Below are 23,757 nucleotides of genomic sequence, written 5' to 3'. Positions count from 1 at the left end.
CCAGCACAACCGTCCTGCAGTCCAAGTATCCGCCCTCCCTGGAGTCCCAGTGCCTTCCCCGTGCAGCCACTGGCCAGCCTTTCCAGGGCTCAAAATGGTGCCAGTATGGCCCCATGCAGCCCCAGTATGGCTTAGACTGGTCGCAGTGCAGTCTTGCTATGGCTTAAAATGGTCCCAATATGGTCCCAGTATCCCCGCCGTGTCCCACACTGGTCCCAGTCCATCGCTCCCCAGCGCTCGCGCGCGAGGCCCCGCCCCGCCTGGCACCCGCACTTGACGGACAGCGCTCTGCACCAATCAGCGCCGTGGGCGGGCCCCGCCCGCCGCCGTCCCCGCGTCCTATTGGCGCTGCGGCTGCTCCCGCCCAATGGCGGCGCTGCGGGGGCGGGCCCGGGGCGGGGCGTGGCCGCCGCCGTGTCCCGGCATGGCGGAGCGGCCGCGCCGCCGCTGAGGCGCCGCCATGGCCAAGAGCCGCGGGGGCGGCGGGCCCGGCTCGCCCGGCGGCCGCAGCCTGGCGGGCACTCGCGAGAGCCTCGCCGACCCCGGCGGCGACGAGCTCAGCTCGCTCGGCTCCGACTCCGAGATCAACGGCGGCGGCCCCGAGGAGCGGCGCGTCGACAAGTTCGGGTTCATCGTGGGCAGCCGCGGCGCCGAGGGGACGTGAGTGGGGGCCGGGAGGGTGGGCCGCGGCCGGGAGGGGCCGGGGGTCGCGGGGCTCTGAGCCGCGGAGGAGCCGCCCCAGGCCCGCCCCGGCCCGCCCCGACCGCTCGGCCCCCGCAGGGCCGCGCCTGGGGCCGGGCCGGGCCGGGCCCGCCGCGCTCTCCCCGTCCGGGGGTTCGTCCTCGCCGCCCCCGGCTCGGCGCGGGGCCGTGTCCGGCATCGCCCGTGCCCCCCGCCCAGGCCGCAGCAGCCGGGATGGGAACGGGGCAGTGATGCTGGGAGAGCTGGGCGGGCTCACCTGGAGAAGAGAAGGCTCCAGGGACACCTGAAAGCCCCTTCCAGGGCCCAAAGGGGCTCCAGGAGAGCTGGAGAGGGACTGGGGACAACGGATGGAGGGACAGGACAAGGGGAATGGCTTCCCGCTGCCAGAGGGCAGGTTAGGTGGGCTCTTGGAAAGAAATTGTTCCCTGCGAGGGCAGTGAGACCCTGGCACAGGCTGGGCAGAGAAGCTGTGGATGCCCCATCCCTGGGAGTGTCCATGGCCAGGCTGGACCATTCCATGGTACCCTGATGATTCTATGAAGAGCCTCAAAAGCTGTTCCATCTCCCCGTGTCTCTCCTGCTCCAACGAGGGGCACAACTGGGCAGTGGTGTCCACCCCAGCTGGGGTCCAGGAGGTGCCAGCATGCCGAGGTCAGCTACAGGCACTGATTCTGGGGGGTTTTGGCCCCTGTCAGGCCGAGGAGGCCAGGCCGTGGTGCCCTCCCGGGGAGCCGCTGTGGGGAGCGCTGGGAGGGCAGAGGAAGGAGCCCTCGGAGGAAGTGAGGCTCACCCAGCCAGGCTCACCCGCGGCGCTGGGCCCCAGGGCGGTGCTGACACCCAGGAATGTGCTGCCGTCGAGCTGGTTCGGCAGCGTGTTTGGTGTTTGTCTTGCTGGCCCTGGTTTCACAGCTACGCCCAGGAGAAAGCCGGGGTGACAGCGGGGATGGCGCGTGGCTGCTCCCGCAGGACATCCCTGGAGCACGCTCTGGCATCTGCCCCCTCCATGCTCAGGTGCCAGCTGGGCACTGCGCCTTGGTTTCCCTCTCTGTGAGGAGCACAGTGTTGCCTCCATAAGCCCATGGGTGTTCCTGGGCTGATCTCTGGGGTGAAAAGGCACAGGAGGTTGGATTGTTGGCGCTGGGCAAGGTGCGTCGCTCCGGGTGATAAACCTTGTCCCTTGACACTGCAGGAGTGGAGTGGCCTCTCCTTCCTGGGGTGCTGTGCCCTGTGCTGGCCACGGACTGTAATTAGGGAACACTTGTCCTGGTTGTTGTCCCTGTGGCTGTCCTTGAGGTGGTGTCCCTGTCCTTGGGGTCCAGGTCCTGGATGGAGCTCCTGGTGCTGGAGGGGAGCGGCTGCTCCCAGGGGTGCTGACAGTGAAGTGGCTGCAGTCACTGGGGACTGAGCCTCCTGCCGTGCCCTGCAGGTGTACTGGGGTCCAATCCTGCCCTGCTCCGGGGCTTTCATCCACTTGCCATCTGTCCAGGAGTGGATGAGTGGGAATATGTGGCCTCCCTCTGTGCCTGACAGACTTGAGGTCCCTCTAGCTGGAAGGGGAGACACAGGGGGGCACATGGGGTATCCCAGTATTTGAGGAGGGTCTGGGGGCACTGGAAAGGGGGACATCACCCACAGTGTGGATGCAGAGGAGCACATTCCTGGCACGGGGCATCCCGCCACTTCCCAGCCTGGGTGCCCCCACCACCTCCTCCCGCCTCGGCCATATGAAATGCAGCTGGTCCTCGCTCTGTGCCCACTGCCAAGCAGCCATCAGCTGGGAGCAGCTTCCAGTCTGGGCTGGCAGGGCTCCAGCGGGCCCACAGCCAGCTCCTGTATCCAGCATCCCGAGCTTCCCACGCCTCGCGCAGCCCCGGCTGAAGGCCAGTGCTCCCTCCATCCCCGTGCTGAGCCCGGCCGTGCTGGGGAGGGTGGGGATCCAAGCAAAGCAGATCCCTCGGGAGCGGGTTTGCTCTCGGAACAATCGCTCTCGCCCCGTCCGACCTGCTGCGGTGGGTGGGCCGTGGCGGGGAAGGGCTGGGCAGGGAGCAGGGCAGTGCTGCCAGCTGGATGTGGCTCTGGACGCGCCGTGCCGCTCGCTTTCCGGCTCCTAACGCGGAGAGAGGGCTGGGAGGAGGCAGGGCCTGCGTGTCCTGCAGTGGAGCTGCTACTGGAGGATGCTCAGCACCCAGGCCACTGTCCTTGGGTCCTCGGGAAGGATCTGGCTGTTCTGGGGTTGGTGCAGCCATAAGGGATTGTGGAGCAGAGCCTGGGAAGGCAGTAAGTCGTTACTGATGGCTTTGAAGGAGCTTCTGCTCTGCTTGGATGTCCCTGCCTGGCGCCTGCCTGAGCTGCCTGTGACTTATCCCTGCACAGAGGTGGTGCCATGGGGAGTTGGAGGCTGCGGTGTCAGCTTTGGCATCACGGCAGCACCGCCCCATCTTGACGGGGTTAAATTGGATTCCCTGGCTAGGCTGAGCCATTTCTGGAAAACACTCCCCTCCCTCCTGAGGGACCCTCAGCCGGGCTCAGCGCTGGGGCTGGAGCAGTGCCAGGCATTGGGAGCACGGCGTGGCTGGGGCTGTGTGGATGACACGGTGCTCATGGCCCTGGCTGCCTCCATGTGCAGCCACGGGGATTGGCCTCGCGCGTGGCTCCGGATGTGCTCCCTGTTGCTCACCTTCCTGCCGTGTCCCTGGGGATGCTGAGCTGTGTGGTGGGTACAGTGCACGCTGCTCCCAAGAGGTTTGAGCCGCCGCTCTGGCGCGGTGATTTCATGGGTGACAAGCACTTCTGGCAGCTGCTGAAACGCTGGTGCTGCCGAGCGTGTCCCAGATGGGCTCTGAGCCTTGGGGGTGCAGCCAGCTGGGCACGGGGGACACCCAGCGTGCTGGGAGGGACAGTGCAGGGCTGGGCACCACGCTGACCGGCCTCTTCCTCCTTGTCCTGCAGGTTGGAGGAGGTGCCCTTGGAGGTGCTCCGACAACGGGAGTCCAAATGGCTGGATATGCTCAACAACTGGGACAAATGGATGGCCAAGAAACACAAGAAGGTAGGTGACAGCCGTTTTTCCCTCCTGGAGGTGGCAGGGAGGGACAGCCAGGCACAGCAGTGTCCCTTTGGCATCACTGGGTCCCTGCAGAGAGATGTCTGGATGCCTTTGGATGATGCTATTGGCATCCTCCCTGTTCTCTCCCTGTGGAAGTTGGAGCTTGGAGGGGCTGAGTGGTCCCCAAGCCAGCTTGCTCCTGTCTCCAACTGTTTCTGCTGGGCTTGAGCCTTCCTAGGGCTTTTTGGCTGCCTGCAGGCAGCCATGGGAATTGTTTGCTCATGGAAACTTCTGTTCTGAGCATCTTGTTGACCAAAAAAAGCTGCTGGTAGGAAATGTCTGAGCCTGATCCATGTAATACTGGTCTGCAAGCTGGGGATCCCTGTGAGAGTCTTGGTGGGGTGGCTCTGTGGCTTGGTCCTTGGTGTTCCCTATCCCCCTGAGCCTCTGGACAAGGCAGGGGTGGGATGCAGCAAGTCCTGAGTTGCTGCTGTGCCGCCTTTTCCTTCCCTCTGCTGGCACAGCCTCCTGGCACTGCTCCGTGCGCCTGGAGTGTTGTCCCCACTTGGTGCCTGGGGAACGACACCGGAATCCCTCATCTGCTTCTTGGCTGCTCTTAAGGGATTTGGGAGAGCTTTCTGGGCCACGGCAGGCGGGTGCTTTATTCCGTGTGCCGTGTGCCGCGGGGTGCCCTCCGGATGGGGTGAGTGCTCCGGCAGCCGCGTGCCTGGCAGTGCTTGGGCCGAGCTCCTGGGAGTCTCCATGGGGCTGATGTGCTGTATGGTGTGTCCTGCAGCAAAAATCCGTGCCTGGAGCTTCAGAGAGGCTGCTCTGGAATGCTGCTCTGTGCCTGGAGCCCTGGGGCTGCTCAGGGAAGGCTGCCAGGCTTGGCCTTGGGTGCTGCCAGCTATCCTTGCTCTGGCAGGAGCCTGCTTGGTGCAGGGCCCTCCTGCTCTGGGGGAGCTCCCTGAGCCTCCGAAAAACCCCGGTACTTTTCTGGCTGCCTCACGGGGGTTGGCAGACAGCCCAGGGATCCCTTGGACCAGCTCCTGTCAGGCTCACTCACACCTGCACTGCTCCAGCATCCCAAAATGCTGCCTGCCTGGCCTGGATCCCAGCAGAGCCTGACCCCACATCCTTCATGGCACTGAGCCGTGCCAGCACCACGTGCTGGATGGAGGGCAGACGTGTGGGTGGGCAGCTCCCACTGCTGTCCCAGGGTGAGCAGTGTTCTGACTGCACCTTGCTGTCAGCATCCCTCAGCCCAGACATGCCCCCAGTCCCTGAGAGGGCATGGTGGGATCACAGGGGCAGTGGCAGGACACCGTGTGGGATGAGCTGCTTGGCCCAGCCTGTACTGGGACTGGTCTGGTGGAGGAGCTGCTGAACCAAAATCCAGCGAGATGATTTCCTTCCTGACAGCTTGGCCAGCAGAAAGGGGAGATGGCTGGGAACAGGAACCATCAGCAGCCATGGAGCTGCCCACAGCAGCCCTGGGCATCGCCCGCCGCAGCGCTGGGCATTGCCTGCTGTGTTTCCTGCCAGCACAAAGGGACTTGCCCTGGGAAACAATCAGCACTGTGGTGAGGGAGCAGCAAAACCCCTGGGGTGTGCTGGTACCACACTTGGAAACAACCACCTGCTCCCCAGTTACTCCAGCAAACAGGGAAACGCAGCCCTGGGCAGGCAGGAGGGGCCCGGGAAGGTTTTACCAGCTGTTGGCCACTGCTTGCAGGGATCTGGCAGAGTTGGCACATGCCACATGAGCAGGGACATGAGGAGTGGAGGCTGTGCTGGGGTTACTGTGGTGAAAGCACCGGGCTCATGGGGCTCACCTTGCCGTGTGCCCTGACTGAGGACTGTGATGAAAAAGGACACATAAGGATATGGAGATTCTGGAGCAAGTCCAAAGGAGGCCAAGGAGATGGTCTAAGAGCTGCAGAGGGACTTTAGGCTAAACAGGACAAGGGGAATGGCTTCCCACTGCCAGAGGGCAGGTTGGATGGGATATGGGGAATGAATCCTTGGCTGAGAGTGTGGGCAGGCCCTGGCACAAGCTGAGCAGAGCTGTGGCTGCCCCATCCCTGGAAGTGTCCAAGGCCAGGTTGGACAGGGCTTGAAGCAACCTGGGCTGGTGGGAGGTGTCCCTGCCCATGACAGGGGGTGGAACAAGATGATCTTTAGGGTCCTTTCCAACCCAAACCATTCCACAATATGACGAGATGGTGCTGCCGCTTCTTCGGGAGTTGAAGCGGGATGTTGGACGCTCTGGTTGAGTCCCACTGGGGTGCAGGCAGAGCAGGGTTAAGCCAGCTCAGCTTCCCTCACAGGTACTGGCTGCCTAGCCTGGACTTTGGTCCTAGCTGATGCCCAGTGCCAAGGAAACTAGGGGCCGACTGTGGGTATGGAGCTGGCCCTGGGGCCTCAGGAGCTGTCTGTGTGCCAAGCTGGGGCCAGACCTGCCCCTCTGCCTGGGATGAGTGAGTGGAAAGGCTGAGACACTCATCAGGGCACACACCCTGCTCTTCATGGTCCCACCATGGGGGAGTGGGAGGTTAGACCAGGGGCTGGAGAGCCCCTCTGTATCCCCAGTGCTTCCCATGCGGAGAGAGCCACCCACTCCCCACCTTGGCTGCAGTGTTTGCTTTTCCAGCTCCCAGCAGGATCCAGCTTTGAGGCAGAGCCAGGCTTGTTTGGAGCTGTTTCCAAGGCACAAAGCCTCAGCCAGGCTCCTGGCAGCTCCCCCATGCTGGTGCAGCCCTGGCTGCCATCCCAGCTGGCATCCCAGGGGTGCAGGGACTCATCCCCTTGTTTGGGAAGCAGCAGGGGACCAGCCTGTGGCCGTGGTGGTGCTGGCCTGGCTCCCATCTTGCCCCAGGAGCCTCTTTGTTTCTCGCTGCTCCATGATTTTCCTGTGACGGCTGTGTCTTCCCACAGATCCGGCTGCGGTGCCAGAAGGGGATCCCGCCCTCGCTGCGGGGCCGTGCCTGGCAGTACCTCTCCGGGAGCAAGGTCAAGTTGGAGCAGAACATGGGCAAGTTTGATGTGAGTCGTGCTGAGGACCCTCCTGAACCACCAGGGAGCAGGACAGTGCTGGGATGGCTCCTGCTCCCTGTGGGGCTGGGGTGTATGTTGGGATCCCGGGCATCTCAGAAGGGTGTTGCTCACCCCAGTCCTCACCTCCCCAGGAACTGGATCTACTCACAGGAGAGCCAAAGTGGCTGGATGTGATTGAGCGGGATCTCCACCGGCAGTTCCCCTTCCATGAGATGTTTGTCTCGCGTGGAGGCCACGGGTATGTGGAGCTATTGTGTGTCCAGTCCTCTGCAGCCACGGGGTGGGCACTGTCTATCCCAGCTCACAGAGCCACGCTCGTGTCCCTCCTATCTGCCCCATCGTCCCCACAGTCCTTACACTCTCGGAGCATCCAGGCACAGGCTGAAAACTGGGTGGCTTCCCAGGAGCTCCATGTGTGGGTCACAACGCTTGGCACTGGCTCCAACACCCAGTGGGAGTGGGAGTTGCCATGGCAGGAGGGCAAAGGGAGGAGGTGACCTGCTGTAGCCTCAGTTTCACCAGCAAAATGCTGTTCCCAATATGTCGGGGAGCATCTGTGCCCCTCTGTTTGCAACTGGATCCTTGTCCGTCCATCGCTCGCAGAATCCCTGGGAGGTGGTTATCTCCCTGCTTTGATTCTCAGACTCAGGCAGGACACAGACTGGGGGCAGAGCTTCCCAGAGCACAGCTCTGGGTTTGTGTGGGAAAGGGATGCCAGCCGGGGACTGACCCAGCCTCGTGCCTGGGATCCATGAGGAAGGCTGCTGGCCACATCCGTGCCCTGTGCCCAGCTCTCCGTGCCCGGGGTGTCTCCGCAGGCAGCAGGACCTGTTCCGGGTGCTGAAGGCGTACACGCTGTACCGCCCAGAGGAGGGATATTGCCAGGCCCAGGCGCCCATCGCCGCCGTCCTGCTCATGCACATGCCGGCTGAGGTACGGGCACGTGGCTGAGGGCAGGGGGCCTGCTGGGCACAGGGCTGGGACCACCGGGAGGGCATGGGTCCCTTTGTGGGGTGCTGACAGGTGGGGTGCTCAGCTCACAGCAGTTCAAAGCACTCTGCCTCCTCCCACCTTCTCCCGTGGTCCCTGGGAGCAGGGAGGGGCCTCAGGAAAGTCCCTTGGGTGCTCACCTGCTGTCCCCTGGCTTGCAGCAAGCGTTCTGGTGCCTGGTGCAGATCTGTGAGAAGTACCTCCCTGGCTACTACAGTGAGAAGCTGGTGAGTTATGGGCTCATGTGCCTTCAGCAGTGGCAGAGACCTGCAGAGTGCTGCACTGGGCTTGGGGCAACAGCTGGTATCCACACAGGCTGTGGGATGAAGGGATGGAGCGCAGCCCTGGGGAGAAGGACTTGGGGGTGCTGGTGGTGAGAGGCTGGACAAGCCCCAGCCCTCAGAACCCACCCTGTGTGCATCTGCCCCACTCAGATGAGACCCCACCTGCAGAGCTGCCTCCAGCTCTCTGGGACTCAGCACAGGATGGACATGGAGCTGCTGGAGCGAGTCCAGAGGAGGCCATGGTGATGCTCCAAGGGCTGGAGCCCCTCTGCTCTGGAGCCAGGCTGGGAGAGCCAGGGGGGTCACCTGGAGAAGAGAAGGCTCCAGGGAGACCTGAGAGCCCCTGCCAGGGCCTAAAGGGGCTCCAGGAGAGCTGGAGAGGGACTGGGGACAAGGGATGGAGGGATGGGGCAAGGAGGAATGGCTTTCCACTGCCAGAGAGCAGGGATGGATGGGGTATGGGGAAGGTGAGGGTGGGCAGGCCCTGGCACAGGTTGGGCAGAGAAGCTGTGGCTGCCCCATCCCTGGGAGTGTCCAAGGCCAGACTGGACAGGGCTTGGAGCAACCTGGGCTGGTGGGAGGTGTCCCTGCCCATGGCAGGGGGTGGAACAGGATGATCTTTAAGGTCCCTTCCAACCCAAAGCATTCTGTGATTGCGTGTCTCCAGGCCAAAAACTCCCTCAGCTTCTCATCCTGGAGAAAGAAGGCGTCTAGGACGTTGCTGGCTATTCCCAGTCTCTGTATTGTGCTATGGCCTCAGAGGCACCTGGCAGTCAGGGATGGGGGGCTCAGTGGGACACAGCTCTGCTCCCAGAGCCGGGTGTGGAGAGTGGGCACTCACTGGGATGCTGATCCCTGTCCCTGCAGGAAGCCATCCAGCTGGATGGGCAGATCCTCTTCTCGCTGCTGCACAAGGTCTCACCTGTGGCCTACAAACACCTGAGCAAGCAGAAGATCGACCCCATCCTCTACATGACGGAGTGGTTCATGTGCGCCTTCTCCCGCACGCTGCCCTGGAGCTCCGTCCTGCGCGTCTGGGACATGTTCTTCTGTGAAGGTAGAAGTTCCCCACCATCCTCCTCTTCCTCTGGGATGACCCCACAGTACATGGGACCTGTAGTAGGGCAGGTTTGAGGCAGCATGTGCCTGGGGTAGAGATGGGCTGTTTTCCTGGGGATTGGAGGATGCATGCATCCCACATCCACTCTCTTGAATGTTATGTTAATAGGTGCCCCACGGCATTTGAAGGACATGCTTGCAGAGTCACCCTGTCCTGCTTGGCACTCACTGCCTCACGTCTCCTCTTGCAGGGGTGAAGATCATCTTCCGGGTGGGCCTTGTGCTGCTCAAACACACCCTGGGCTCCTCGGACAAGCTCAAGTCCTGCCAGGGCCAGTATGAGACCATGGAGAGGCTGAGGGCCCTCAGCCCCAAAATCATGCAGGAAGCCTTCTTGGTGCAGGAGGTGAGGTGCTGGGGACAGTCTAGAGGGTCAGTTGGCCAACGCTGCTGGACTGGGCTGTCTGTGGGTGAGGCAGATGGGGCATAACATGGGGGCAGCCCCACAAAAGCTTACCTTAGTGGTTGCCTCTGCTCTGGGGGGGGTCCCACACCCAGCCCTGCTGTCTCTGTCAGGGGAGACACTGATGGCACAAGTGTCCCTGCAGGTCATCGAGCTGCCGGTGACAGAGCGTCAGATCGAGCGGGAGCACCTGATCCAGCTGAAGAAGTGGCGGGAGACGCACGGGGAGCTGCAGTGCAAGTCCCCCCCGCGCCTGCACGGCGCCAAGGCCATCAGCGAGGCCGAGCCCGCGCCCCGCAAGGCGCTGGAGCCCGTCCCCTCCATCATCGTCCCCCCCGGGCCCGCCCCCGTGCCCAAGGCCCGCAAGAGCAAGGAGAAGAGCCGGGAAAAGAGCCCGGCCAGTCCTGCCAACGGCCCGGGGGCCGAGGGCAACGGAGCGCCTGGCACGACACGGGATCTGCTGCACCCCCAGGTCTCCCCCCACCACCAGTCCAAGGAGAGCCTGAGCTCCCGGGAGAGCGAGGACACGTACTTGTAGGGCCCGGGCTGCACCCCGGGCAGCCGGGCTCAGCGGGGCTGCGCACGCACCTGGGTGGGAGCACACCAGTGGGGCTGGGGGCACCCCTGGCACCCAGCGCTGGGGGCTCTGAGCTGGAGGGATGGGACAGTGGGGCTGGTATGGCTCCATGGGGCATCTGCAGGAGCTTGGCCAGGTGTGGTGACCAAAGGGGACACCGTGGGTCTGCGCTGGGTGCCCACCCCGCAGGGTGCTGGCACCACGAGCGGTGGGAGCCCGGGCAGGGGGTGGCTGAGCCACCCGAGCTCCCTCCCCACGCTGGGGGGCTGGGCTGCCCCTCAGGCCCTTCTCCCCGTCCCAGAGCCCCTCAACCCATAACCCCCCAGGTCCCTCCTGTAGCCCCCACCCTGTGCCAGCTGGGCAACCCCAGCCCCAGTTCCCAAGCACTTAGGCCTGGCACAGGGCACTGGGGGTATGCGAGGAGCCAAGGGGACCCCTCGCCCCCCCTCTTTATCTAGTGAGGATATATCAAGCTGTAGCCCTATATGTAGTACCCAATTTACCTACTCACTGAGCCTATTTATTATTCCTCTGAAGCAGGATAGGGACCGAGACAGGATGCGCTGGAGGCAGCGGGATTTGATGCCAATCACAGGGCTAAAGCCCCCCCACCCCATCCCCAGGCTCCCCACAGCTTGGGGGAGTGTTCACCCTGCCAGGGCTCACCCCACCACTGCCGCCCCCCCCGGCCCCAGTGCAGGTGAAATGGGGTGGGTGAGCAGCAGCCAGGTGATGCCGAGTTGTGGGGTCCCCTCTGCCCCCTGTACCCTCCCCAGGGCCGGGGGGTGGCTTTGTATAATAAGCGGGAAAAGCAGTTTTGTACAAAGGGGTCAATAAAGCAAGTGTGTAAAGGCGCAGCCCCCAGCTCCCACCCTCTCTTGGCTTGGCATGGAGGGGCAAAGGGTGGCATGGAACAGGGGTGTCACCTTCCACTTCGTTCTGCGCCAGTACCAGCTTTGGGGAGGCACCTTGCCCTGGGCCACAGCTCCCCATGGTTCTGTGGCCTTGGGGTGACACCCTGCCCTGCACTGCATTTCTCCTGGGTCCCCTGATCCTGGTGGGCACCCTTGTTTGCACTCCATTTCCCCTGGATACTCTGACCCTTCCCTGAACCCATCTCCCCTGGGTGCTCCAGCTGTCAGCTGCTGGGGGGGGTGCTGGGAGGGGCCCTGCTGCTGTCACCCTTTGTCACCACAGGGCGTGACCCAACCCCGCTCCTTTCGCCCAGCCCTGGGGCTGCTCGTTTGAAGTGGGACCTGCCCCAGCTTGTGACAGGGATGGATGCTGCGTTCCTCGGGGGATACCATGGGGTGCACTCCTTTCCCTGCACCCAGACCTGTGCCACTTCCCACCATCACAACTCCTGTGGTGCAACAGACCCAGGAGACCCCCTAATTTATCCAGTGACACCCTAGAGCTCAGCTCTCCATACCCAAAATAATGCCCAGGATTGCTCTCCCATTCTTGCTTTCTGTAGGCAGAAATTCTGCCCAGATCTCCATGACTCCCTTTTCCCAGGGGGGTGGTTCTGGTTTGGGGTGCTGGATGCTCCTCTGGTCCTGTACAGTGCAGCCCTGGGGTGAATCCTTGGTCCAGGCTGGTGGTCGGGTCTGAGTGTGGAGGGGCTGGCTGGGTGGGGGGCTACGTTGGAATTGGCAGTGGAGTTGGCACTGGGCTCCCAGTGGGTCCAGTCCCAGCCTGACTGGGCTGGGCTGAGAGTGGGGTGGTTGAATCGGGTTGGGAGCAGTGAGACCCTGGGTGAGTCCTCGTTTGGGGGCGCTGAATTGGAGCTGGTTTGGACACCACAGAGAAGCAGGTCCCGGGGCTCCGGTGTCGGGGGGCTGCCCCTCGGCAGTGCGGGGCGGTGCGGGGGTTGTCCCGGGGCAGTGCCGGGGCGGTCTCCAGAGCGATGCTGGGCGGTCCCGGGGCGGTGCTGGGCGGTCCCGGGGCGGTGCTGGGCGGCCCCGGGGCGGTGCTGGGCGGCCCCGGGGCGGTGCTGGGCGGTCCCGGGGCGGTGCTGGGCGGTCCCGGAGCAGTGCTGGGCGGTTCGGGAGCGGTGCTGGGCGGTGCTGGGGCGGTCCCGGGGAGGTCCCGGGGCGGTCCCGGGGCGGTGCTGGGCTGTCCCAGGGCGGTGCTAGGCCGTCCCGAAGCGGTGCTGGGCGGTCCCGAAGCGGTGCTGGGCGGTCCCAGGGCGGTGCTGGGCGGTCCCAGGGCGGTGCTGGGCGGTCCCAGGGCGGTGCTGGGCGGTCCCGAAGCGGTGCTGGGCGGTCCCGGAGCGGTGCTGGGCGGTCCCGGAGCGGTGCTGGGCGGTCCCGAAGCGGTGCTGGGCGGTCCCGGAGCGGTGCTGGGCGGTTCCCTGCCCCCTTATAGCGGCCTCGGCGGCGTTCCCGGCGCGGCGCGGCCGCCATGGACCTGCACATCCTGGAGCACCGGGTGCGGGTGCTGAGCCTGGCCCGGCGCGGGCTCTGGCTCTACACGCACCCGCTGCTCAAACTGCTGTTCCTGCCCCAGCGCTGCCGGTACCGGCCTTCCTCCCCCCTGCACCCTCGTCCCCATGCCTGGCCTCGGGAGACGGCGGCGGTTTTGGGATCACCAGGACCGATTTCTTCTTCTTCAGATGCAAGTTCTTCAGCCTGACGGAGACCCCCGAGGACTACACGGTCATGCTGGACGAGGAGGGCTTCAAAGGTAGCTGCGCTGGGCCCGGCGTCCCTCGCAGGGTCGCTGGCACTGCAGGCATGAGCTGGGCACGTTCTCAGCCGCGGGGAGCGAGTCCCGGCTTGTGGCTCGGCTCGCTCGGCCCGTGCCCGCCCCGGCTTGCCTGGCGAGGCTCTCCCGGCGTGGCTGCCCTCGCCCCGCCAGCCCCTCCGGGCACAGCTGGTGGAACCGGACTGTGACACGGGTGGGGACGGTGTGCGGAGAGCCCGCTGCCCGCCCAGAGCGCAGGTGCTCCTGGCAGGGCGCAGGGACCTCCTGGGATGCCTTCGGGCAGCGCTCCAGGCTCTGCCAGACCTCCTGCCGTCATTCCTATGGCCACTTTCACGCCGTCCCTCTGCCCGGGGAGGGCCAACTTGCCCAGCCAGGCTGGCAGGGGTGAGCCCTTCTCGGCAGCAGGGACCGGACTTTGAGGTGTCCTGGGGAGGTTTGATCCCTTCCAAGCCAGTGTCCCTCCCCGGGAGGTGCCCTTTGGTGACGTCCCCCCCCGCTGGTGACCCGGCCGTGCATCGCTGCCACCGCCGGTCCTGCCGGGGGTACCGGCCCAGCAGGCTGGGCTGGAGGGTCCGGATCCCGGCACAGCCTCCCACGCCCAAACCTTCCTGCCCGGCCGCAGGAACCGGCCGCAGTGTGTGCCTTGGCCGTGCCCCAAGGAACAAGGGGCAGCGCTCTGGCCGCGCAGGCACAGCCGAGTCCGCTCCCACCTCCCTCCGCTCCCGGACAGGATCGTGTCCCGGGCTGTCCCCACTCACGGAGCCAGAGCTGTTCCCCACGTATTGTTTTATTTCGAGGCCTGCGGACAAATATTCCTCAATCCCGAGGGGAGGGCGGGAAGTGCCGAACAATGGTCCTGCGAGGCAGCGGCCCCGCTGCCCGGCGTGCCCCCCGTGGGGCTGGGGGGGGGGCTGCCAGGGTGCCCCCGGTGGGGCTGGGGGGGGGGCTGCCAGGGTGCCCCCGGTGGGACTGGGGGGGGGCTGCCAGGGTGCCCCCGGTGGGGCTGGGGGGGGGCTGCCAGGGTGCCCTGGTTAGGGCTGGGGGGACTGCCAGGGTGCCCCCCGTGGGGCTGGGGGGGGGCTGCCAGGGTGCCCCCCGTGGGGCTGGGGGGGGGCTGCCAGGGTGCCCCCCGTGGGGCTGGGGGGGGGCTGCCAGGGTGCCCCCGGTGGGGCTGGGGGGGGCTGCCAGGGTGCCCCGGTTAGGGCTGGGGGGACTGCCAGGGTGCCCCGGTTAGGGCTGGGGGGGCTGCCAGGGTGCCCCCGGTGGGGCTGGGGGGGGCTGCCAGGGTGCCCCCGGTGGGGCTGGGGGGGGCTGCCAGGGTGCCCCCGGTGGGGCTGGGGGGGGCTGTCAGGGTGCCCCGGTTAGGGCTGGGGGGGCTGCCAGGGTGCCTCCGGTGGGGCTGGGGGGGCCTGCCAGGGTGCCCCGGTTAGGGCTGGGGGGGCTGCCAGGGTGCCCCCGGTGGGGCTGGGGGACTACCAGGGTGCCCCCGGCAGGGCAGGGCTGCACCCCCTCCGCCCGTGGGGATCAGCAGTGAGCCCTGGCAAGGGGGACAAGGGCACAGCGAGGTCCCCCCGCGCTCAGCCTCGCCCGGGGTGGTGTTGAAAAGCGATTAAGCACCGAGTGCTGGGACAGGTCCCCATGTTCCCGTGTCCCCCCCGCCTCGTCGCCAGCGCTGGGCCCTAGGCTGGAGCCGAGGCTGTTCTGGCGCTTCCTGCACAGGAACAGGCGCTGGGAACACCCACCGAGGCTCTGGATCCGGCCCTGCTCCCGCCCGAGCCACGGCTTGGGAATGGGATGGGAATGGGGTGCGGAGCCTGCCCCGTGATGGGGTCCCTGCGGTGGGTGCCGGACCCCTCCTGGGGTGACCTCCCCTCTGGCACTGGTGTGAAGAGTTTGGGGTCTCAGCTGGGCTGGGGCACTGGGTGCCCACTGAAGGGCTGGGGGCTTGTGTGGTCTCCCTGGGAGCTGCTTCCCACCTTTCCCGGGGGTGGGGGGAGGCAGATTGGAGACCTTTTGGGTGCCCCCTCATACCTTCCTAGGAAGGGGTGCCCAGGGAGGAGGGGCTGCCTGTCTGAGCCTGGGGTTGGCCCAGCAGTGCCAGCCCCTCTCCTGGGCAGGAAGGTGTGAGCAAGAGGGGTGGGAGGCAGAAAATGGGGACTTGAGCCAGGGAGGGAACAGCTGGCACTTGCCAACCCTGCCAACACCAGTAGATTTTTGGGAAGCAGCCCTGGGCCCTGCCAGCCTATGCTCTTCCCTTCCCATTGCGCTGGCACCAGGGGATGGCACCCCCAGAACAGTGGGGTGACCCTTGCCTTGTCACCTCTGGTTCCCCATAAGCCTGTATTCCTCTCTCTGAGCATTTCTGGTGCTGGGCACTGGGCTTGGGGCTCCTAGGGGTGTACAGGATGAGCTGGGCAGCCCCATGGCCCTGCTGGTGCCAGTTTTGGGGCTCAGTGCACCCGAACACCCTTTTGCACCCAGCCCAGGTGCTGTGGGGAGAAGAGACTCATTCTGGGTTTTGGGTGGGTTGTAGCCTTGTCCCTTGTCCCTGTGACTGAGTCCCAGCATAGAGTGGCTGAGCCATATCTGGCTCATTCCACCCGTGGATGGGGCTCTTGGCTCCTCCAAACCAGCATCCCCGTGCCTGGGGCTGGTGCTGTCCTGGCTCCACTCATCTCCTGAGGGACCGTGTGGCAGCAGTGCCTGAGCTGGCACTGGCTCCGTGGCATGGACAATGCGTGGCTGTGCCAAGCCCCAGGGAGCCACATGCCTCAGTGTCCCTTGTCCCTCGCAGAGCTGCCACCCTCCGAGTTCATGCAGGTGGCAGATTCCACGTGGCTGGTGCTCAATGTGGTCTCCAACGGGCGGGAACCCCCCGGCTGCCAGGCCACCGGTGTCACCAAGATTGCGCGGTCGGTCATCGCGCCGCTGGCCGAGCACCACGTCTCGGTGCTGATGCTCTCCACGTACCAGACTGACTTCATCCTGGTGAGGGACAGGGATGGGCAGCAGCCGGTCCCCCTGGGGTGCTGGATGTCACAAGGCCCCCGCTGTCCCCTGTGGGAGGGGTGGCAGTGCAGGCCCTGATGCTGCGCCCCCGGGCAGGTGCGAGAGCGGGACCTGCCGGTGGTGATCCACACACTGGCGGGGGAGTTCGACATCTACAGGGAGGAGAGCGGCGAGTGTGTCCCTGTCACTTGTGATGATGTGAGCAACGGCTTCCTCAAGCCCAAGCCAGGTGAGTGACACTGGGTCCCATGTCCCCAAAGGCCTCCTAGTCCCTGCCCAGATGCTCCAGCTACAACTGCTGGTACCCATATTCTTGGGGGACCCCCAGGGCCACACTGTCCCTGCTGTGGTGCTCCAGTTCCCACCACAGGTACCTCTATATTTGGAGGACCCCCAGGACTACCATGTCCCTCAGGGCCATCTAGTCCTCACCAAGATGCTCCAGTTCCCACTGGAGGTACCCACATCCTTGAGGGATTCGTAGGGCCACCCTGTCCCCAGGCCATACTGTCCCTGCTGAGATGCACCAGCTCCCAGCAGTGGTACCCACATCCTTGAGGGCCTCCTGGGCCACCTCGTTCCCATCAAGGTGCTCCAGATACCACCAGTAGTACCTGCATCTTTGTGAGACCTCCAGAGTAACCCAGTCCCTGCCAAGACACTCCAGCTCCACATCCCTGGGGAACCCCAGGGCCACCCCGTTCCCGAGCCACCCTGACAAGATGCTCCAGTGGTTCCTGCATCCTTAAGGGACTCTCAGGGCCAGCCAATCCCCACTGAAACGCAGCAGCTCCCACCGGTGCTACCCATGTCACTGGGGACCCCTGGGCCACCCCTCTGCGCCCTGAGGGACTCTGTGTGGGTGCGGTGGCCACCGGGTGGCACTGTGGGACTGTCCCCGAGCTGTCCCCAGGGCTGACGCGTGGCCGTTCCTCTGGCAGCCGCCAGCCCCACTCTGCACCCGGTGCAGAGCCCCCAGACCCGCTTCTGCGTCCTGACGGTGGCCCCCGACACGCTGCCCGCCATCGCCACCATGCTCATCGACGTCCTCTTCTACTCCCACAGGTAGGTCCCGGGCAAGGGGACACAGGGGTGACCCCTCGCCCCAGTGAGTGGCAGTGACGTGTCCCACCTCTTGCTCCCAGTGGGTTTTCAAGCTCTGGGTGTGTTTTCCAAACTGGTTTTGCCCTCCCGGGGGCTGCAGCCATGTGGGTGCTGGAAGGTCCTGCTGCCACCACGGTGGGTGGGAGCCCTGAGGTGACACAGGGGACAAACCCACCGTTGCTGCAAAGCAGCAGGGGGTGGGTTTGGAAAGGTCGGGGGGAATGGTGCTGGGTTGAGGGAATGCTTCTGGCCAGGTTCTCCCATGTCCCTTGTGGTGAGGTCCTCTCTGGTGGCACCCAGCTCCTCCAGAGACACCGGGGCTTTTGGGAATGCCCCAAAACCTGATGTCACCCCTGTCCTGCCTCATCCAGCACCTGCAAGCTGCAGACCGTGCAAAGAACACCTGCTCCTGTCCCCTCTCCTCTCACACTGCAGCATCCCAACGTGATGCTGAGACACTCAGTGCCACCACCAAGCCCTTCTCCTCCCCATTTTGGTGGTTTTGACCCATCCCTGTGTCTCCTCCCCTTCTGCAGCCCCTCATGGGAGGCTGGTGCAGGCAGCCAGGACCTCGACTCCATCACCTTCTTCTCCTTCTCCCTCATCGAGGGCTACATCTCCATCGTGATGGATGCTGAGACCCAGAAGCGGTAGGTGCCTTCCCTGGGGCTGTCTGTCCCTCTGTCTCTGGGTCTGGGGGCTCAGGGATGGGGGTGACACTCAGGTACCCCCTCAGCTTCCCCAGTGACCTCCTGCTGACCAGCTCGACAGGGGAGCTGTGGCGGATGGTGCGGATCGGGGGGCAGCCCCTCGGCTTTGGTGAGTCTGACTGTGCCCTTTCTTGTGCCATCATCACCCAGGGGGTGCTCTGGGGTGCTGCTGTCCCTGTATGTCCCCATGGCAGTGACCTGGGACCCTCTTTGCCCCTCCAGATGAGTGTGGCATCGTGGCACAGATCGCAGAGCCGTTGGCAGCCGCCGACATCTCTGCCTATTACATCAGCACCTTCAACTTCGATCATGCCCTGGTGAGCCCCTGCCCCTCTCTGGGGACCCCCCACCACCCTCGAGGTGTCCCTTGGGGCTGACACCCTCTCTGTCCCCCTGGCAGGTCCCTGAGGAGGGCATTGCCGAGGTCATCCAGCTGCTGCAGCAGCGGCAGGAGAGCAGCAGATAACGGCTGTCCCTGGGCCGGGTGACCCAGTGCGGTGGCATGTGGGGTGTTCTCTCCTTCCCACCCCCTGCCACCCCAATATTCATTATTTTTTATTTTAAGGCTTCCCTGGTGTGGGGCAAAGTCAGGTGCAGCATCATTGCCTGTGTGCTGGGAACCTGATGGCTTTGGGGACATGATGGCTTTGGGGACATGGTGGCCTTGTAGCAGTGGGACAGTGTCCTGCAGGAGAGAGGTCAGTCCCTGCGTGCCATCCTCTGCCTCCAGCCCTGCCTTCATGGGGTGGGGGGGCCCAGAGGGAGAGTTGGTGTCCCCAGGGACCTGCTGGTGGAGGGGACACGAGGGGGACATGGCAGAGAGCAGTGATGTGCCACCGTGGTGCTATAGGGGACAGCCTGGGGTTCATGGGATGTGTCCTCATACCCTGTGTGTCCCAAGAGGATGGGTGGCCCTGGAGCAGCCCCATGGCGGGGCAAAGGCATCACAGCTCTGGGGATGCCCCTGGCACTCCAAAAACGTCCAAAGTGGCAGAGGGGAGGGCTGTGGTTCACCCCCAGCCCTGGCTGTCACCTGTCATGGAGCAGTGACAGTGACCCTCAGCTCCTCTCAAGTTGTATTTTCACATATTTTTTCATAAGTCAATAAAATTTCTATTATTTTTATTTCTGTGTAGCCCTGGGGGGCAGCTGGTCTGTGTGGCAGGGGCGGGGGCTGGCTTGGGACAGGGGGACATGGGCCCCACTGTGAGGTGACTGGGATGTGACCAACTCCCTTCCCATGTATTTGGGGTGAAGGCTGTAGCCCCCAGCAAATCAGTGGCCCTGGGAAAACTGAGGCATGGTACCCACCCCACATTCCTGCCCTTCCCTTGCCCCACACTGGGCTAAACTGGGGACAGAACTGAGGCATGAACTTGACCCCAGGCCCGGGGATGTCCCTGTTGCACCAACCCTGTGTCCCCATGTCCTCTTGCCTTGCTGGCAGCACAGCACCGGTGGCAAAGTGGGGTGCATGGTGTTGGGGCTGTGCCCTCCTTGGGGGTGCTGAAGGATGTGCCTGGTCTTCAAGCAAGACCCAGCACAAGCCTGGTGGAAACCTCTTCCCCCAGACTCTGTTCCTGCCGTGTCCAAAATCCGTCCTCTGCTCTCCTACATTCTGAGCGGGACTGTGCCTGGGTCCTGACATGTCCTGCCCACGTCAGCCCCACACACTTCCAGCCACCAGCTTCCTGCCACCTCTCTCCTTCCTGTCTCGCTCCCTTCTCCGAATCATGGGACGCTGCTGACGTGGGCCGGGCGATGAAGAAATTGCCGCCGGCCCATGCGGTCACCAGCACTATTTTTGTCCCCGTTGGGTGTTGCACAGTCCTGTGCCACCCGCTTCCCTCCAGCGGGGTGGCCACCACCGTGGTGTCCTGCCAGCCCACCCCTGGGGGTGGTGGTGCCATGGGGAGTGGCCAGGACCACCTGTGGCCAGGGAGGAGCTGAGGATGGGGGTGCTCAGCCCATGTGGCCCTGAAGGCCTGGGCAGGGTGTCTGGGGCTCCTGTGACAGCAAAGATGCTGGAGGGACCATGAGGTCAGGGATGGATGGATGGATGGATGGATGGATGGATGGATGGATGGATGGATGGAAGGAAGGATGGATGGATGGATGGATGGATGGATGGATGGATGGTGGTTCATGATAGACAGGTTAATGGATAGGTGAAGAACAGGTGGAGGAATTTATTGTGAATGGACAGGCGGACAGGCAGGTGGACAGAATAGATGGGTGGATCACTGGATGGATGGGTGGTTTGTTGGTTCAGGTGGAGGGGTAGGTGGACGGATGGACAGACAGATGGATGGGTGGATGGATGGACAGGTGGACATGTGGACTACTGGCTAACAGCCTGTCTGGGTGGACAGGTGGACAAACTGCTTCAAACAGGTGCAGAGCAAGCAGGATGTACTTCTGGCTCCTCCACTCCTCCAGGGCTGCCCCGGGTACAGCCCTGCCCACCCCTGCAGCTGCCACCTCTGCCAGGGGATGCCCCGAGGAGGAGGAGAAGGATGCAGCCCCTGGTGGAGGAAGCAGCCCCTGCAGGTCCCGGAGGAAATTTTGGGTGAACACTTGTTCTGGAAGTGAATCACTGCTGTGTTCTTTCCCCTGGAAGGAGGTGTTATTTCTGGGTGTCCTGTGCCCTCACCAAAAACCTTCCAAATGCATAGATTTGGCACAGGACGGCTCCGAGGGTCACCAAAACCAGTGGAATTGCGACATACCTCGAAACGCTGCATTTTTGTGAGGTGGGAAAAGCCCTCGTCGAGGCAGGGCTCCATCTGCTGGGAGAGGGAAGCTGAGGGGGACAAGGCGTTTACTCTGAGGACGTGCCGATGCCGGGGCAGTGCCCGCGGGGCCGTGTGAGCCGGGCTGTCTCGGGGCAGTGCCCTTGGGCCCCGTGAGCCGGGCTGTGCCGGGGCAGTGCCCGCGGGGCCGTGCGAGCCGGGCTGTGCCGGGGCAGTGCCCTCGGGGCCGTGCGAGCTGGACTGTCTGGGGCAGTGCCCGCGGGCCGTGTGAGCCGGGCTGTCTCGGGGCAGTGCCCTTGGGCCCCGTGAGCCGGGTTGTCCCAGGGCAGTGCCCACGGGGTGCAAGCCGGGCTGTCCCAGGGCAGTGCCCACGGGGTGCGAGCCGGGCTGTCTCGGGGCAGTGCCCGCGGGGCCGTGTGAGCCGGGCTGTCTCGGGGCAGTGCCCGCGGGGCCGTGCGAGCTGGGCTGTCCCAGGGCAGTGCCCACGGGGTGCGAGCTGGGCTGTCCCAGGGCAGTGCCCACGGGGTGCGAGCCGGGCTGTCCCGGGGCAGTGTTGCACAAGCCTGGGCAGTGCTGAGGGCAGCGTTGCCCCAGTCGGCTTCCGCTGGCCTTGGTCCTGTGTCTTGGGCAACACCCAGCAGGTCCCCACTGAGCATTCCCAGGAGTGCTGCCGGGCACAGGGGCTGAGCCTGGTGTCCCCAGCCTAGTCAGCACCCAAGTTTGTCACCCTGAGGGGTGGGTGAGTGTGAGCAGGTGGATGGAGCATCCTCAGGAGCTGCTGAGTGCAGTCCCCTGCTGTGCAGGGATGCTTCGTGTGTTCTGTGCTTCCACCTCCCTCCCAGGACAGATTTTTGGCTCCCACAGTTGGATTTGGCATGTGAAACCCCGTGTGGTGGCACATGGGTGTCCCCACAGGGCTGACATTCCTGTCCCTGGTGCCCCTGCCCTCTTTTGCATTGGAGTTTCAGGGCAGCCAGGGCTGGTTTCAGTTCAACCCTTTGGGTGCCGAGCAGTGACATCAGAGTGACCCAAAATGCCCCTTTTCCAAGAAGCCAGGACATGGGGCTCCAGCAGTGCCACATCTGGGATGGGCAGTGGGACCGCAGAATCCCAGGCTGGACCCACCAAGACTCCCTCGAGGAACTGACTCGAAGAACATCCCCCTGTCCGGCTGGCATCATTTCCTCCCGCCGGGGCGCTCACCCTGCTCATTGGCCCCCGGGCACGGCTTCACTTCTCGCTGGTTTTCCGTTGGGTCCGCGGCTGGTGGGGCCGCTGGGTGTGCTTTAAAAGCCGAGCTTCCCCCTCCCCGAGCAGTTAAGGAAGTCGCTCGCGCGCCGGCGAAACACCCTGCCCCGGCCATGCGGTGCCACGGGCGGCCCTGGGCAGTGCTGGCAGGTAGGTGTGTGCTGGCATCCCACAGCTGCCCCCTCGCTCCTGCCTGGCCCTGCCGACCCGGCCGGGAGTGCGGCAGAGGGCACCGAGGCTGTGCCACAGCAGTGTCACCTCCCGCGGGCGCTGGCAGGGGACGGGCACATTCCCCACTGTGGCACATGGGACAGCGAGCACTGGGGATGGGCAGCCTGGGGGAGAGGGGATGCTGGAGGGGAACATGTCTGGGGGCGGTTTGGGGACCGACGGCAGAGAGTCAGGGACAGCTGCCCAAAGCCTTCGGCCCTCCCAGTGCAGCAGGGAAGGATGCTCTGTGCCAGTCCAGGGCCATACCCGAAGTCACGGCTGGCACGTGGCCGTGGGTGACAGACAGCAGGGCCGGGACAGCGACTGGCCAGAGCACAGAGGCTGGACCCAGGAGTGTCACTGCTGTCCCCTCCGCTGTGGTGGTTCTCACTGGCAGGGGGAGCTCCTGGAGCAGCCGCCGTGGTTGTGCTGCGCATCCTGGCTGCTCCACGGCACCTTCGCCATCCTCATCCTCCTCCCTGCCGGGTTCCCAGCAAGTTTGTGGCACAGGGGCCGGGTCATCCTTGCAGCGGGACGGGGACCTCAGTAAATTCTTGCTGGGCTGAGCCATCTCCGTGGGCCGGGGGATGGTGAGCCTGTGCCTGTCTGGAGCAGAGAGGGTGCTGCAACCCTGCTCCCAGCAATGCCCCAATGTCTCCCATCTCCCTCCTCTTCCTCCCCAGCTGTCACCAAAGGGCTCCTCATCCTCTGGGCGGTGCCAGGACAGGAGGGGTGGCCCCTGAAAGCCCCCACCGTGCAGCAGACCCAGGCACTGGTGAAGCTCATGGCCGAGGACGCGCAGGAGCTCTTCACCTTCTACGTGAGTGCCCTTTCCCAGGGTGAGGGTCACGCCTGTCCCGTCCACAGGGGGACACAGGCTGGTGGGGGTTTGGTCCCCATGCTGTTCCCATCCCACATCCCTGATCGTCCTCTCCCATCCCTGAGCAGGAGAAGGACCATCACCTGGCCATCCACAACATCTGCCGCACTAACGAGCCTCCCCAGTGGCTGCAGGGACCGGTGAAGGGGCCCTGTGTGCTCCAGAGGCTGTGGCAGCCCATGGTCCACATGGACCAGGCATTGCAGGACATCATCCGGCACCAGCGCGACCTCAGCCCCCCCGGCGCCGAAATCCTTCGCCGCTTGAACAACACCCACCGGAACGTGCGGGGGCTCCTCAACAACCTGGCGGGGCTTTTCCCTGCCCTCAGTCCCCGCCCCAGCCACCGGCCGCCTCCCAGCCCTGCGGGACCCACCAGCATCTTCAAGCAGAAGCTGCAGGGGTGCCGGATCCTCTGGAGCTACGCCAGCTTCATGGCCAGGTCCAGCGCCCAGCTGGAGGCCAGGGGCGGCCGGAGGTGCCGGGAGAGGCGGAGATCGCAGCGGGGCTCACGGATACCTGCGCGTCCCTAGGGCAGCCCTGCCGCCTCTGGAGCTGTCCTTGTCTGCATCTCCATCATCTCCATCCCATCCCAACCCCAGCCCCGGGACGGAGGTGCGCCGGCTGGCCGGGATGCACCGTGGAGCCCTCTCATCTCACCACGGAGTGAGGACACCAGTGCACCCAAAGCATCTCCGGTCACTTCGGGTTGTCATGGGGACCCTGCTGTCCCCGTGCCACTTCTCGGCTGCAGGACAGCCCCGCTCTGCTCTCCCAGCTCCCCCACCTCCTGCCCCATGTCTGGCAGCGCCGGTGGAGCCTGGTGTCCCCCGGGTGCCCAGCTGTGCCTTGTCACTGAGCCCTGCTGGATTTTCCAGTGATTCAATGGGTCGGGTGACCCAGCCTGACTAAGAGCTGCTTGCCCAGCACCCGCCACCTGGACCACAGAGAGTGCT

General features: G+C 64.6%; 3 protein-coding genes across 3 annotated transcripts; all 3 read left to right on the top strand.

Moving 5' to 3' along the window:
- Nucleotides 1-397: 397 nt before the first annotated feature.
- TBC1D10A (TBC1 domain family member 10A) lies at nucleotides 398-11,042 on the top strand. The gene is made up of 9 exons (XM_071572506.1): nucleotides 398-660; nucleotides 3,652-3,751; nucleotides 6,686-6,793; nucleotides 6,937-7,043; nucleotides 7,624-7,738; nucleotides 7,957-8,022; nucleotides 8,947-9,136; nucleotides 9,390-9,544; nucleotides 9,747-11,042. The coding sequence occupies exons 1-9, from the start codon at nucleotides 461-463 to the stop codon at nucleotides 10,137-10,139; spliced, it is 1,434 nt and encodes a 477-aa protein (XP_071428607.1). The 5' UTR covers nucleotides 398-460; the 3' UTR covers nucleotides 10,140-11,042.
- Nucleotides 11,043-12,514: 1,472 nt separating this feature from the next.
- CASTOR1 (cytosolic arginine sensor for mTORC1 subunit 1) lies at nucleotides 12,515-18,835 on the top strand. The gene is made up of 9 exons (XM_071571892.1): nucleotides 12,515-12,697; nucleotides 12,796-12,866; nucleotides 15,682-15,875; nucleotides 15,993-16,125; nucleotides 16,838-16,961; nucleotides 17,537-17,650; nucleotides 17,737-17,819; nucleotides 17,933-18,027; nucleotides 18,111-18,835. The coding sequence occupies exons 1-9, from the start codon at nucleotides 12,585-12,587 to the stop codon at nucleotides 18,174-18,176; spliced, it is 993 nt and encodes a 330-aa protein (XP_071427993.1). The 5' UTR covers nucleotides 12,515-12,584; the 3' UTR covers nucleotides 18,177-18,835.
- A 2,989-nt stretch (nucleotides 18,836-21,824) lies between these two features.
- Nucleotides 21,825-23,456, top strand: OSM (oncostatin M). Its single transcript, XM_071572368.1, has 3 exons — nucleotides 21,825-21,861; nucleotides 22,605-22,741; nucleotides 22,870-23,456. Exons 1-3 carry the CDS (start codon nucleotides 21,825-21,827, stop codon nucleotides 23,332-23,334), a joined length of 639 nt encoding a protein of 212 aa, XP_071428469.1. The 3' UTR covers nucleotides 23,335-23,456.
- The last annotated feature ends 301 nt before the right edge of the window (nucleotides 23,457-23,757 follow it).

The sequence above is a fragment of the Pithys albifrons genome, chromosome 17 (genome assembly GCF_047495875.1).
Source record: "Pithys albifrons albifrons isolate INPA30051 chromosome 17, PitAlb_v1, whole genome shotgun sequence".
NCBI classification, from domain to species: Eukaryota; Metazoa; Chordata; class Aves; order Passeriformes; family Thamnophilidae; genus Pithys; species Pithys albifrons.
The sequence above is the reverse complement of the archived record's forward strand: the minus strand, read 5'-3'. Positions and strand labels throughout refer to the sequence as shown.

Excerpts from the sequence above, each read along its gene's own strand:
- TBC1D10A (XM_071572506.1), top strand. The coding sequence starts at position 461 with ATGGCCAAGAGCCGCGGGGGCGGCGGGCCCGGCTCGCCCGGCGGCCGC. Across the intron at positions 3,752-6,685 it reads TGGCCAAGAAACACAAGAAG|ATCCGGCTGCGGTGCCAGAA; the intron begins GTAGGTGACAGC and ends GTCTTCCCACAG. Across the intron at positions 9,545-9,746 it reads AAGCCTTCTTGGTGCAGGAG|GTCATCGAGCTGCCGGTGAC; the intron begins GTGAGGTGCTGG and ends GTGTCCCTGCAG.
- CASTOR1 (XM_071571892.1), top strand. The coding sequence starts at position 12,585 with ATGGACCTGCACATCCTGGAGCACCGGGTGCGGGTGCTGAGCCTGGCC. Across the intron at positions 12,867-15,681 it reads GGACGAGGAGGGCTTCAAAG|AGCTGCCACCCTCCGAGTTC; the intron begins GTAGCTGCGCTG and ends TGTCCCTCGCAG. Across the intron at positions 15,876-15,992 it reads ACCAGACTGACTTCATCCTG|GTGCGAGAGCGGGACCTGCC; the intron begins GTGAGGGACAGG and ends GCCCCCGGGCAG.
- OSM (XM_071572368.1), top strand. The coding sequence starts at position 21,825 with ATGCGGTGCCACGGGCGGCCCTGGGCAGTGCTGGCAG. Across the intron at positions 21,862-22,604 it reads GCCCTGGGCAGTGCTGGCAG|CTGTCACCAAAGGGCTCCTC; the intron begins GTAGGTGTGTGC and ends CTTCCTCCCCAG. Across the intron at positions 22,742-22,869 it reads AGGAGCTCTTCACCTTCTAC|GAGAAGGACCATCACCTGGC; the intron begins GTGAGTGCCCTT and ends ATCCCTGAGCAG.